This window comes from Nelumbo lutea, chromosome 2 (assembly GCF_056320005.1).
Source record: "Nelumbo lutea isolate HS-2025 chromosome 2, American lotus-T2T, whole genome shotgun sequence".
Lineage (NCBI taxonomy): Eukaryota > Viridiplantae > Streptophyta > Magnoliopsida > Proteales > Nelumbonaceae > Nelumbo > Nelumbo lutea.
The window spans coordinates 59,028,171-59,042,134 of NC_142685.1; the positions used below are offsets into that span (position 1 = coordinate 59,028,171).

At 37.3% G+C, this 13,964-nt stretch overlaps 1 protein-coding gene across 2 annotated transcripts in view; it reads right to left on the reverse strand.

Moving 5' to 3' along the window:
* Positions 1-13,964, reverse strand: part of LOC148870990 (coiled-coil protein) — a 109,959-nt gene that overhangs the window by 12,810 nt on the left and 83,185 nt on the right. For both annotated transcript variants that reach the window (XM_088971157.1, XM_088971159.1), the window contains exons 18-21: positions 8,792-8,917; positions 8,546-8,616; positions 2,841-2,903; positions 736-808 (exon numbers count right to left, since the gene is read on the reverse strand). In XM_088971157.1, coding sequence (XP_088827283.1) covers positions 736-808; positions 2,841-2,903; positions 8,546-8,616; positions 8,792-8,917 — 333 coding nt within the window. The remainder of the gene's footprint in view (positions 1-735; positions 809-2,840; positions 2,904-8,545; positions 8,617-8,791; positions 8,918-13,964) is intronic.

A 13,964-nucleotide genomic window follows, 5' to 3' on the forward strand; every position in this document is an offset into this window, starting at 1 on the left:
AAGTGTGCACCCCATATGTTAGTTCTAAGGAGCAACTTGCAGATATATTTACAAAAGGCCTACATCTCTCGTGGAACGATGACTTAAGTGACGAATTGGGCATGATTGATATCTATGTCCCAACTTGAGGGGGATTGTTGAATAAGCTAATCTTACTTTAGTTTAGTGATGCAAGGGCACATATGTAATTTTACATTGTTTTATTATTTGAATGGTCGCCCTAATATAAATATCAAAAAAGTCGGCACCGCTAGCTATGGTTTTTCCCTCCAAAACCTTTTTTTCTCTTTCTCTCTTCTCTCTTCTCCATCCTCTTCTCTCACTATTCTGAGATCCTGCTGCATGCTTACCAAGAAAACAAAACTTATAGTGCATAAGTTGTAAGATTAGTCTGGTCAACACTATCACAATGGTATCAAGTGGCATTAAAATGACTTTGACAATTAGATCCTATCCTTGTTCTACTCTTAAGTGTTATGATGCTCAACCTAAAAATTGTGTTCATGGTGGTAATAGAGCTTTCAGTCATAATGCACAAAACACAACAGCTGGGATGGTCCATATAGGAATTAAAAGCTCTCAACAAAAACTTAAAAAGAATGGCACAATAAATGTTAAAATTATAACTGAAGCACTGAGAGCAATAATAAAATTATAACCAAAGGAATGAAAGCAATCATGAAAAAATGGAAGCACAATACCACAAATCGCTACAAATTTAGTATAAGCTATTACCTCCTTCCTAATTCCTCCATGAGCAAGCCTTGTTTTATAATGCTTAAATTCTCCCAACAACAGATCAACATACCTATTAATACATGCCATAGCATCATAATGTGTAAAAATGTCGGTAACAATTATAATTCTAATTGAGTGGCACCTAAGACATTGAACCATTAAATCTAGCATCAATTTAAAAAATGCCATAAAATTTGTTTAAATGATAGTGAATAAATTCCATAAGCATAACAACTGAACAAGTTTAATTGACATGACATGAAACACATTGAAGACCCAAAAACTCTTCCATGGCAAAAACCACATATAGACGTTTGAATTTATCCAAATTTTCCATTTTTTGGGGGGGACTTTTATTGAGAAGGTTAGTTCTTGTAGTTGAGAGTAGATTTGTGTCCTTGAAACTAATGACTCTTTCATCTATAAGTAGAAAAGGGAGATGCACATGCCACCAAAGATTGTTATTCTCTCAATCAATTTCTCTCCCCTTTTCTCTCTGACTTCTTTTTCATCTTTCTTAGGTTAGTCCAATGTTTTAAAACTGAACCAGAGAGCGGCCCAGGTTTTTTCCTTGGTGACGGTCACTGGTCCAACCATCTAGTCTGAACAGGCCAGACTGTTAACAGAATAGTGAAATCTAGACCCTTAGATCCGAATATTAGCACATATGACTTAAAAATTACACACACACATGCGCACGCGCAAATATAATATGACAAACAAAGGTATGGTTGAAAAAGAATAAGAAGATTCACCATTCACATTGCTGATCACATGGCGGGTCTATCTATCTCTAGTCTCTCTTTAGTTTTGACCTTGATTAACTGGTTGCCTGGTTGGTTAGATGAGTTTTAGTATTCAAATCATATTAATGAATTGAAATTATAATGTGAAAGGTGATATTATAAAATGGTAAGAACTGTGACCATACACCAAGCTAAACAGTTCAGCAGTCTGAATATCTGGGCCAAACGGCTTTTGATTAAGTCAACTGCTTTTGTACATTAACAGGTTTGGGGTTGAATTTACCATCTTGGCCTTCAGTTGATGGATCAAACAGTTCGACCATCAGGGCCAACAAAAAGTTGAGAACATTAGTTTTGTCCTCACACACGATAATTTTTATTTTTTTCCTATTTGTGTACAAGACAAGTTGCTATGAAAGAACCTTGAACAATTTCTGGGGTGAAACTCATGCAGTTCTAAATTGTAAACACCATAAGGTTTGAAGAAGGCTGGTCAGATGTACTTAAATTGCCTTGTTTTTAGATGAACATTGGAGTATGGTAGTGATTTTTCTTATATCTGGAAGTGAACTCAGAGAACCTGCCCCCAAAAAAAATGTTTCAGAGTTTTTGATTGGTCTTTGGAAGTGACACTAAGTATAGATTAATCCCCCTGATATTCCTGTAGTTGGCAGTTTGGCTTTGTTGGGTTCTGAGGCCTTTGGAGAGAGCACCCACACTTTTTCCTCCTGTTTGACATTAGGAAAATTTTCACCCAGTCAAATTGAGCAATCTCGACCCCATTTTAGGATTCTTCATACTGGAGGTTATGGTGGGGTTTTTTTTCAGCATGTTAAGCAAAAAAGATGGGGGCCATTCTTCCTCTTTTCTGTTGATTGTTTTGCTTAGGATTACTTATCTAAAAAAAATTGTTTTGCTTAGGATTGTCTTTTCATGTTGTTGGGTTACTACACTTGGATGGGGGTACACAAGGGTTGAACCTGTATAAGCATACATAGTTTTGGGACTCTCTATTTTTGCATGGACCAAAAAACTTTCTTTATTATTTTCTATTAATATTTTAACAAAATTTTAACTTTAGCATAAAAACTATTTTTTTTTGGGTTTCCATTTTCTGTGAAACATTGTCCAATAAAATTTGCTGTTAATTTTCATATCAAGGGACTGAAACACAAACTGAAAATGGCACCAACAGTCAAGGGCGAACCACTTAAGTCATCTGTCAACACCGGATTAGAAAAAGGCAATTTTCGCAAAGCATTTATCACCAATTTTGGAATTGTTATTACTAAGAGCAAGTTGAAAAGGATTCAACTATACAATCACTAGAGATAATATAAACCTCATGAAATATACCCGTTGTGCTCCAGTCCAAGCTCTTTTAACTCCCATTTAGCATTAGCAATCCGATCCACATACCTAAAATGGAGTTACCTATCAAAGTCATAAATGTTGTGCATGTATACATTTAAAAGAAATAATAAAGCATTTGAATGATTTTGCCAGAGCAATGTAATGGATTAAGGATCAGAAATGTGAAGTCACAGTGATTCCCTAAATACATATCAGATTGCACTAGAAAAATAAGATAACACCTAAATCAACCACAACTTGATATTGCACATAACAGTAAAAGGAAAAGAATAAAAGGTGTATATATTACAGGCTTTGTGGACGAAGAAATGGAAAGCACAAGGAAACCAAATGAGCTGTAAATGCAAATAAAGAGGAGTCACACCTTGCCAATCCCATCGCTATACAAAAAGCATTATACATCCCCATCAAAAAAACTAGCTCCATACACCTCAAGAAAAAGAAAGACCTCAGCACTCACCCAAACTAGATGCATCCAACTCAACAGCATCAGAAAGTTTATCACAAGCATCTCCATTCCCTTCAAAAATCTAATATCTTCCAAAACAACCTTCACCAACCCACTTGACCCAACAAGATCAAAACCTCCTACATTTTTTAACTCTACCTCTACCCTCCCTCTAGGATCCACAAATAGCCCTATTTCTAGCTTTCTATATGATCTTCCTCTAAAAGCCACAGGATCCACCACCTCTACCAGTGACTTAAAAGGCATGTGAGGCTTATGCCTTGAGGTGAGCCCCAAGGCAAGACTTCAGAAAAATACCCTGATGGCCAACTTGGAGGCTCATTCCAAAAAGAATAATGCACACATAGCACATTTGAGATATCTTATTTCAAGAAAATGTGTTATTAATTGAAGTATGTTCTCATCATAAGAAGCAGTTAAAGATCAATTCTAAGATTTCCAAGTTTGTATTGATTTCAATGGACTTGTATCCAGACCCATTCACGGGTTGAAATTTCCTCCTTCGAGTCATCACTCATGATGAAACCACCACAATAGTCTCATATAGCTTCAATGATTTCTGGACTCCACAGCGACAATGGCAGGCCAAGAACTCTAATCCACACCTTATTCTCCTCCTTGCTCGTTGAACATTCATTGGCGCCGCAACATGCACTACCCCTCCACCAGTCAAGTAATATCTGATTTCCGCCCAGTGTTTTAAAAGCACAAGGGCCATTTTGCACCCAAGATGCGAGGCACACACCTTTTTGGATCAAGGTGCAAAAATGCAAAAAAAAATGCTACAAATTTTTAAAAGTTCAAAAAATAAAAAATAAATAAAAAAATGCAAAATATTAAAACCAATAAACACATTATTAATTAAAAATATAAATTTAAATTTTAAAATAGATTATTAAAAAAACTATCATCTCAAATTAAAATACAAAAGCATAACATGTAAAACATATTCAAAATGAAAACTTAAAAATAAAATCAACACTTCTCCATCTTGGTGAATGGAGTAGCCAGGTACTTTTTTCCAACTAAAAGGGGTCTTAGACAAGGAGATCCCCTCTCCCCCTTCCTCTTTACTTTAGTGGCTGATGTACTAGAGAATTGGGAGGGAGGAAGTGGTGGTTACACTTCTACAATTTGCAGATGATATCATATTGTTTTGTGAAGGGGAAGAAGAGCTTTTGAACCTAAAGAGGTTAGTGAACTAGTTTGAAAGAGTTTCTCATCTTAAAGTAAATTGGGGGAAAAGTTGTGTTGCAAGAGTACATGTAGAGAGAGAAGAGATGAAATTGTTAGCTAGGCGATTGGGGTGTGAAGTAGGAGAGTGGCCGGTACACTATTTGGGAGTACTGTTAGGAGGAAACCCAAACACAAAGAGCTTCTAGTACCTAGTGGTTGAAAAATTCACTAAGAGATTTGCAAATTGGAAGAGAAACTACATTTCATTGGGGGGTAGGATAACCCTAATTAAGTCAACTTTAGCCAACCTACCAGTGTACTTTATGTCCACCTTCAAAGTACTAGCAAAAGTGACAAACAAGTTAGGGAAGATAATAATGAGGGATTTCCTATAGGAGCCAAGAGATACCAAGAAGGATCACCTAGTGAAGTGGGAGGTGGTTTCTAGAAGTAAGGATGATGGTGGCCTAGGGATAGGAAACATTAGATTAAGGAATAAAGAGTTGTTGGGGAAATGGGTGTGGAGGTTGTCGCTGGAACAAGACAGACTCTGACATAGAGTGGTCGTTAGCATACATGGAATGGTAGACAATGGTTGGTATGCGGGTCTTGACCCTAGGGCCTCTCAATGTTCTTCTTGGAAAGTTGTTTATCAACTCCTTCCTTTCTTCAAATTTGATGCTTGTGCAGGGAATAAAGTGTTGTTTTGGGAAGACACTTGGGTCGGTGAGTTTTCACTTAGAGATAGGTTCCCTACCCTTTACTCCCTTTCAGGCAACAAAGAAAAAGTAATCTCTTCCATTTTCATAAATAATTCTTGGGATTTGGGATTGAGGAGAGGGTTAAGGGAGTTGGAAATGGAGATGGTGGATGAACTTGTTGCTCTATTAGGGTCGGTTTATTTGGATCACTCTTGTTTGGATAGCAGAATTTGGAAACCCTCCACCTCTGTTGTCTTCACTTGTGCTTTTTTTTATAATGCCCTTCTCCAGTCCTCTAACCTTGTAGAGAATTTTCCAACAAAGGAGGTTTGGTGTAGCCTTGTTCCTCCAAAAATTCGGGCTTTTTGTTGGGAGGTTGCACTCCAAAAAACCAATACCCTAGAGTTGTTGCAAAGAAAAAGGCCAAACCTTTGCCTTTCACCCCATGTTTGTAGCCTCTGCTTGGGTTCTGGTGAAACAATCACACACCTCTTAAGATCTTGTCCTTTTGTGTCTTTTATTTGATCTTGCTTCTCTTCTCTCTTTGGTTGCAGGTGGAACCCTCCCCCATATGTGGTAAGCCTTTTTTACCCAAAATTTTATAGGTAACCAAAGAAATGGAGTAGAATAATGTGGAGAGCTACAAGAACAGTTTGTCTTTGGTCAATTTGGGAAGAAAGAAATAATAGGATCTTTAAGAATACTAAAAGCTCCAAGGAGGAAATTGTAGAAGGAATAACTATTAAAGTTATTCACTGGTTGAAAACAAGTCAGCTGTTTAAGGACAATTCAGCTGATGACATTTATAGAAGATGGAGTGAGGTGGCAAGTACTACATCCCTAAAGACTGTGGTGCAGGAAATGTGGGCCCTGCCAACTTCCCAAAACACAAAGTTGAACTTTGATGGAAGCTCTATAAGTAATCCGGGCCCGTCGGGTATAGGGGGAGTATTTAGAGATGGGGAAGGCAGAATTATTGCCATGTATTTGGGGCCAATAGGAGAAGGAGATTCTTTAAGAGCAGAGGTGATGGCTTTACTTCAAGGCATAAGATATGCCAAACATTTGGGACTACATCAATTGGAGATTGAAGGGGACTCTAAGCTGTTAATGGGGTGGATGCAGTCAGGTTGTTTGGGAACATGCAAAATATAGACAGATGGCGAGGGAAATAATGAATATAACGAGGGAGATTGGTGTGTGCTTTAAGTGGACAAGAAGGTCAGCTAACGGGCTAGCAGATACCTTAGTAATACAAGGGACTGTAAGGGAGAACATGTTTTGGGCAGTGCTGTAATGAGTATGTAAGTTGGGTCAACTTCTTAGGAGTTGACAGATGTAACTTATCATAGTTTTTATTTTAATGAAGTTATCGTTTCCAATCAAAAAATAAAATAAAATCAAGCATAACATATAAAATATATTCAGGCATGTAAACTCTTGATCTCTTTATTTTTTTTCCCAATTGCATTACTTCAAATAATTAATGTGATGTTAAAACATTATGCATTCCTAATTCTATGAGCCGCCTTTTGTACCAAGACCCTTGAGGCAAGCATAAACAAGTCCATATTAGGGTCTTAAATTCTTAATTCGTATAAGAAAATGTTTTATAACATAAAGTGTCTTTTAAAATGATCTTTTATTAGGATGAATGAATGAACAACATTTGCTCACTTCCCTAGCTCACCAAAGCTCCAAAAACCCACATTTGCTAATGTTGTTAATTCATTCGTCCTAATAAAAGATACGTTTAAAAGACACTTAAAGTTATAAAACTTTTTTATAGGGATTAAGAATTTAAGACCCTAATATAGATTTTTTTAGGCTTGCCCTGAGAGGCTTGGTCAGGGGTCAGGGGTCCAGAGTGGAGCCCCCATCCCAGCTACTAAGCACACAAAAAAAAGAACAAATGTTCAAAAGGCGCACACTTAGGCGCACCAGGCTCCAGGTATGCGTCTTTTGAAAGTGTTGTGCCTGGGACCTAGGCGAGGCGCATACCCTAAAATATGCCTTGCTTGTGTGCCTAGAGGCACGCCTTTTAAATTACTATTTCTGCCCAACAAATCCTTTTCCCAGACAAGGACTTGATTTGCTTCTTATGCAACAGAGAGAATAAAGAGGAGCATACCTTGTCTCAAAGAACCATTCAACCTAAAAGCTTAAGCTGTTAGGTGAGATCCTTGAATAGGTTGATATTCCCTAATACGCCCCCTCACACGAAAGCCCATTGGGCTTGAGGTGTGAACAAGCACAGGCCCACCCATACCTTGTGCTGAAACTTAATTAATTATAATGGGGGTAATGAGGATCAAACACTAGACCACTTGGTCTAGCTCTGATACCATCTCAAAGAACCATTGAACCTAAAAGCTTAAGATGTTAGGTGAGGTCCTTGAATAGGTTGATATTCTCTAATACCTTGTATTAACCTTTTCACCTTTACACCCCCTATCAAGTTCCACTCTTCGACAACCCATCTTTCACCAATTCCACAGATGAGTTTTCTCCAATAAAATGACCTACCATTTCCACATTCCTGCAAAAACTCTTTCTTGGCCTCAACCCATTTCTTCAATGTCTCAATCTAGAATACCCTCTCCTTGCTTCTAAATGAGTAACTCCCCTCTGGAAACTATCTTCATATTACAAGGTTCTTTGCCTCATCATCATAACTTAATCTAACCTCTATTCTTGTTCTAATAAAGTAATAATATGAGAAAATGGAGGAGACAATGGAGTTAGATGTAGCTCATTACCCAAATAGATGGGATCAACATTAGGAAATGGCCTCCTAGTGAAATGGGAAGATTTCAAGGATATTTTTCCAAATCTTGTCAATATTGCAAGCCATGCTTTTCTGGCTTCCCCATTTCCATGATTACATCAATGGTTCATCTAATCAATTGATAGTTTTTCTCTTTTCTTTTTGGCCCAACCCATTGATAATAATCCACACTACAAGAACATGGATAAGATGAAAATCTCAAAAGCACTAACGGTCTTCAGAATTGAAAGCACTTATATAAGTGAACTTCCAACTAACATATTCTCAAGCACGATTGCAACAAGGAGAAAATAAAAACATTGAAGAATACCAATAGAAAGAAAGAAAGAATACCATGATGAAAAATCAATTGAAGACTACTTCCCTAATGTATTATACATCAACTAACTAATAGTTCTTGTCCTTTTGGTGCTTTTCGACAAGGAAATAAATTCTTTCCAAGGCACCAAAAATATCTATTAAAGGAATTTCGGCTTTTATATCAAATACAATGTAAAGACTTCCAAAAAAAAAATAAAATAACCCATTTAACCATAGTTATCATCATATCTACCCATTGATATGAAGAAGCAATCTTGCAGTTGTCCTATGAATGTGCTCTGAGAGATCTGGCACAGAATCCACCTGATAAGAACATAGTTTTTTTTGAGTTTCAAGTAACATATAAATATTTCAAAAGAAGTAACTTCAATGAAAGAACAGTTTACATATGACAAAAAGATAATGACATAATCATATATCTTTACGAGGGAAAAAACATGACTGGGTGCTTTTATCAATAATAACAGAAAAAACGCACCAAACTTGCATAAAAGTCTTCAACAATAGCTGTATTATTTTGCAAGAGCATAGACTGAAGATGAGCCTTAGACTGATGCAATATCCTAGCAACAAGAACTATTGACTCAGCACCTGCACATCTTTCCTGCAACAGAGCAACAATGTTACATGCAGATGCATCATGATATTGTGATGGTACATATGGTCTGTCTCTGATAATACTCAACAACTATGAATCTTCAAGTGGCAATCTCTAGGGCCCTAAATATCAAAAAACTTAAAGTGTAAGATCATAATTTTAAGCTAATTCAGATGTCCTTACATTGTAATATCGTGCCAAATTTTTTAGATGATATATAGATCAAATTACCCCTATTTTTGTATTTGGTCCATTTCTAATTTTGAGGGTAAAAATGCAATTTGAACCGAATTCCCTCTAATTAGGTCTTATATTTAAGGTATAGGCATTAACTCCCATTATCTTTCATTGAATCTTTTCTTGAACAAATTACCCCTATTTTGAATTCAGTTCTTTAATTGTGAGAGTGGAAAATGTAATTTGAACTACTACTTTCCACCTCATTCAATTTCCTCTCATCAAGTCTTATATTTACAGTATTAACTCCTATTCTATCTTACGGAATCCTATATATGAGATTTGTTTCTCATCAATAAATTCTATCAATTGGATCTATATAAAATATAAAACTCATCCTTTTTCCAACCAACCCAAAAATAAACCACTCTTCCATCTTGGTTGCAAGTAAGCAATTCAACCATTCAATTGTATAAAAGAAAATAAGCGTGATAAAAAATAGAAATTTTTATTGATATTCGAAAAAAAACACAAAATTTAAACCCAAAATGAAATTGTTTTCCTATTCGGTGGTGGGTCAACAATTCAACCTTTTTGGTCAAATGTATCAACACTCAACACCCTTGACGTCAAAATTAAATAATAAAAATTTAAAAAGATAAAACCACAAAAGATGAAGCAAATATGAAAATTCACTAACATTTTATATTAATTATATTAAAGAAAATAATTGTGATACAGCCAAAACATGAAATTATTTTCCTATTTGGTGGCTGGTCAACAGTTTAACCTTTTAGGTCAAATGTGTTAACCCCCGATATCATAATTAAATAATCAAAATTAAAAAAGAAAATAAAAAATACAAAAAAGATGAAATACACAGATATTTTTGTAGAAAATATTAAAGCACTTTTCTAATATTGTATATTAATCACATTAAAGACAAAAAGTGTGTGATAAAGAATTATTTTTATTGATGATGGAAATAAAATGCGAAACTTAAAACTGACCCCAAAAAAAATTTGTTTTCCTCTTTGGTGGTGGGTCAATAGTTCAACCTTTTGGGTCAATTGTGTTAACTTATTATGTCAAAATAAAATAATAAAATTAAAAAGATAAAAAACACAAAGATTAGGAAAAACATAAAAAAATTGTAGAAACATTTAAGCACATTCTAATATCATATATTCATCATAATAAACAAAAAACAAATGTGATAAATAAGAATTATTTTTATACACATAGAAATATAGAAATATAGAAAAAGTATGGAAAATTTTGAAAACAAATTATTACTATTATCATCATTTAAAAGCCACATGCAAAGCATGTGCAGATTTACTAGCAATAGCATGGATAAAAGAGAGCAAGGATGATGAAAGTTCCAATTATTCTAAGGATAGAGATAGGTTGATCCACTTTACACAACTCACAAAATGTTCACCCATTCCCACCATAAATTGAACAAGAATATGCTACAAGATTTTGAAAGGACAATGCAATAATTGTAAAAAATTATTTTTTCTCATCCAATACATTTCACCAAAAAAAATGATGCATTTGCATCTGTTAGCATAGGGGTATTTCAGTCTTTATACCTTGATCGATGTTGCTGATGATCTGTAATGTTGTGTTGAAACATGTGCTCTTAACTTCAGTAAGGGCACATAGGTCTTTTCAGTTATGTTTTAATAATAATATAAATACTTACTGGCCGACTGGGAGAAGTCAAGTTGACTCTTTCAGTTCGAACCAGAATTCTCTCTTCTCTCTTTCTTTATCACTTTTTCTTCTTCTACATAATTGAACTCAGTCAGGCCGAACTCTAAAGCAGACCTGAATTATAACATGGTATCAGAGACAGGTTAAATCTACCTAGATTTCTGCTTGCCTAAGGTTCATTCTCTGCGCACCCTATCTAGGGTTTTCCTCTTTTTTTTCTGTGTTCGATTGGAGATAAGGGAAAGGGCTGAAAAGGAGTGATCGCCCTCTTCCCTTGGGGGTCTCTATGCCTCCGGTCAGGTCGTATGTGGTCGGTTGCTGTGATTTCTGAGATCGCCCTCTCCTAGTAGAGGAAGAATAGAGGGTCGAACTGTGTGTGGCTGTTGTGTGTGAAGCGGTTGTTGTGTGTGGACGGCAATCCTGCTCGCATGGGTGTTACTTCAGCGATAAGGTAAGAGATTTCAGTGCATGATATCTGTTATGGATTAAATAGGAGGCGTGTTTCAGACCATTTGCTAGGGTTTTGGTATATGTGTTTCAGACCATTTGCTAGGGTTTTCGGCCAGTAAGAGCTAGGGTTTATGCTGGTTTCTTTGTGCATTTTGAAGAAAGAGATATGATCATATAGTAGTGAGATTTCAGGTAGTTGTAGGAGTAGGGTTTGTGGTGTGAGCACACTTTTCAGCAACAACAAGTGCTGAAATCAATGTGACGGGTGTGATTTAGGGTTTGTGGTGTAAAAAGCACACATTCCAGCAACAATTAGTGCTGCAATCAGTGTGACAAGTGTGACCTAATGGTGTGTAGTGTGCAGATCTCAGTGATAATAGAATTCAGCAAATGAGCAGAATTGGTGATAACATAATGGGAGACAATAATGATTATAAACCTAGTGTGATGGTGCCTACAAAATGTTCAGATGACCTCCATTAAGTTAAATGGAGAGAATTTTGTGCCTTGGGCTAAATCCTTTGAAGTCTTTCTGAAGACAAAGAAGAAGGTAAAAAAAATCAGAGAGGAGAAACCCTCCTCTGACTCTCACGAGTATGAAGACTGGGAGCAAGAGGACGCTCAGATCATCACATGGTTGTGGAACAGTATGGAACCCAGGATTAGTATGAACTTCATGTTCCTTGATACTGCCAAAGATGTGTGGGGCCATGCGAAGAAATTGTATTTGGGGCAAGACAATACAACCAGAGCTTATCAGCTTTATCAAGAGTACTTTAATCTGCAACAGGGCAATCAGAGTCTTGAGGAGTACTATGCCAACATGAGGAACATACGTAATGAGTTGAATGTCTATCATCCTCTCACTTCTGATGTCAAGATTCAGCAACAACAGAGAGAGCAGCTTGATGTGACTAGATTTTTGGTGGGACTAAAGTCTGAATATGAACCAGTACAGACTCAGATATTAGGGGGATCAGCTCTTCCGTCCCTAGAGGAGGTATTTGCTCGACTTTAGAGGATTTCTATCGGATCTACTAAGAACTCTAATATCTCAGATAGATCTGCCTTTGCTTCATCGAGAGGTCGTGGTGGTAGAGGTGGAGCACGGGGAGCTCAGTCTGGCCGTGGTGTTGGTAGTGGTTCTGCATATGGCCGAAGTGGCAATGGTGGGTCTACTTATAATCGTGGGGGTGATCGTACTGGGAGCAGAGATTCAGGGGGAGCCCGTGGTAGAGGACGTAGCTCAGGCCCGAATAAGTGCACTCATTGTGGTATGGATGGACATACCATCAACTATTGTTATGATTTACATGGTCCTCCCTCAACCTGGGCCAATCATGCCGCGACCGGTGACTCAAGTTCCAGCTTTAGACAAGAGAATCATTCATCTGACCAGTTGCCTCCTACATCCACAGATGGTCCCATGAATGAGATGGTGAGTGTTCCTGTGATGAATATGAGAGATTTATCCAATCACAGCAGAACACGACGACTTTTGCTCACTCAAATATGGCTTGAATGGCATCTACACCCAATCCCTGGATCATTGACTCTGGAGCCTCCAATCACATGACTGGAACTCCAGGTGTGTTTTCCTCCTTACCTCATTACTCAACATCACAATCCGTCACCCTTCCTAATGGCTCCACATCCTCAATTTGTGGTGTTGGTAATGTTGACCTAGATCTTGTATCACTCTCATCAGTTCTGTATGTTCCTAAATTGCCTTTTAACCTTATGTATGTTAGTAAGCTGACCAAATCACTTAACTGCTCCATTACCTTTTATCCTTCTCTGTGTGTCTTTCAGGATCTCAAGATGGGGATGAAGATTGGTGGAGGGCATGAAGCAGGTGGACTGTATTATCTTGACGGTGGTGGTGGTGGTAGAACTTCAACAGCTCTCCAGTCATCTCTTTCTCCTCTCCAGTGGCACTACCGATTTGGTCATCCGCCGCTCAAAGTCTTGAAGTCCTTGGTTCTGTCCTTGAGTCATCTTTCTGTTTTGGATTGTGAGTCGTGTCAGTTTTGGAAACACCATCGTGTTCCCTTTAGTTCTAGGGTTGATAACCGTATGTTGAGTCATTTTTCTTTAGTTCATTCAGATGTTTGGCGTCCTTATAAAGTAATGTCATATAATGGATACAAATATTTTGTCATTTTTTGTGGATGGTTTTTCAAGGATGGCGTGGCTCTATTTAATGAAAGAAAGAAGTAAATTGTTTACCAATTTCCAAAAATTTTAAGCTGAAATTCGTAACCAATTTGGTACCCACATCAAAGTTTTTCGTTCTGATAATGGCCGCAAATATTTATCCTCATCATTTCAGGAATACCTGGATCAACACGGCATTATACATCAGACCTCGTGTACCTACACCCCACAACAAAACGGGGTGGCTGAGAGAAAGAATCGCCATCTCCTTGAAACAGCGAGATCCCTAATGCATCACATGCATGTTCCCAAACCTTTTTGGAGTGATGCAGTGCTTACCTCTTGTTTTCTGGTTAATCGGATGCCCACGTTCATCCTTGATGGTTAGTCTCCGTTTCAGGTCTTGTTTCCTACTTTGTCTCTGTTCCCTGTTACGCCGATAGTTTTTGGGTGTCTGTTTTGTCCATAATGTGGGCCCCGGGAACGACAAGTTTGATGCCCGTTCTCTCAAGTGCATCTTCCTTGGCTATTCTCGGACCCAGAAAGG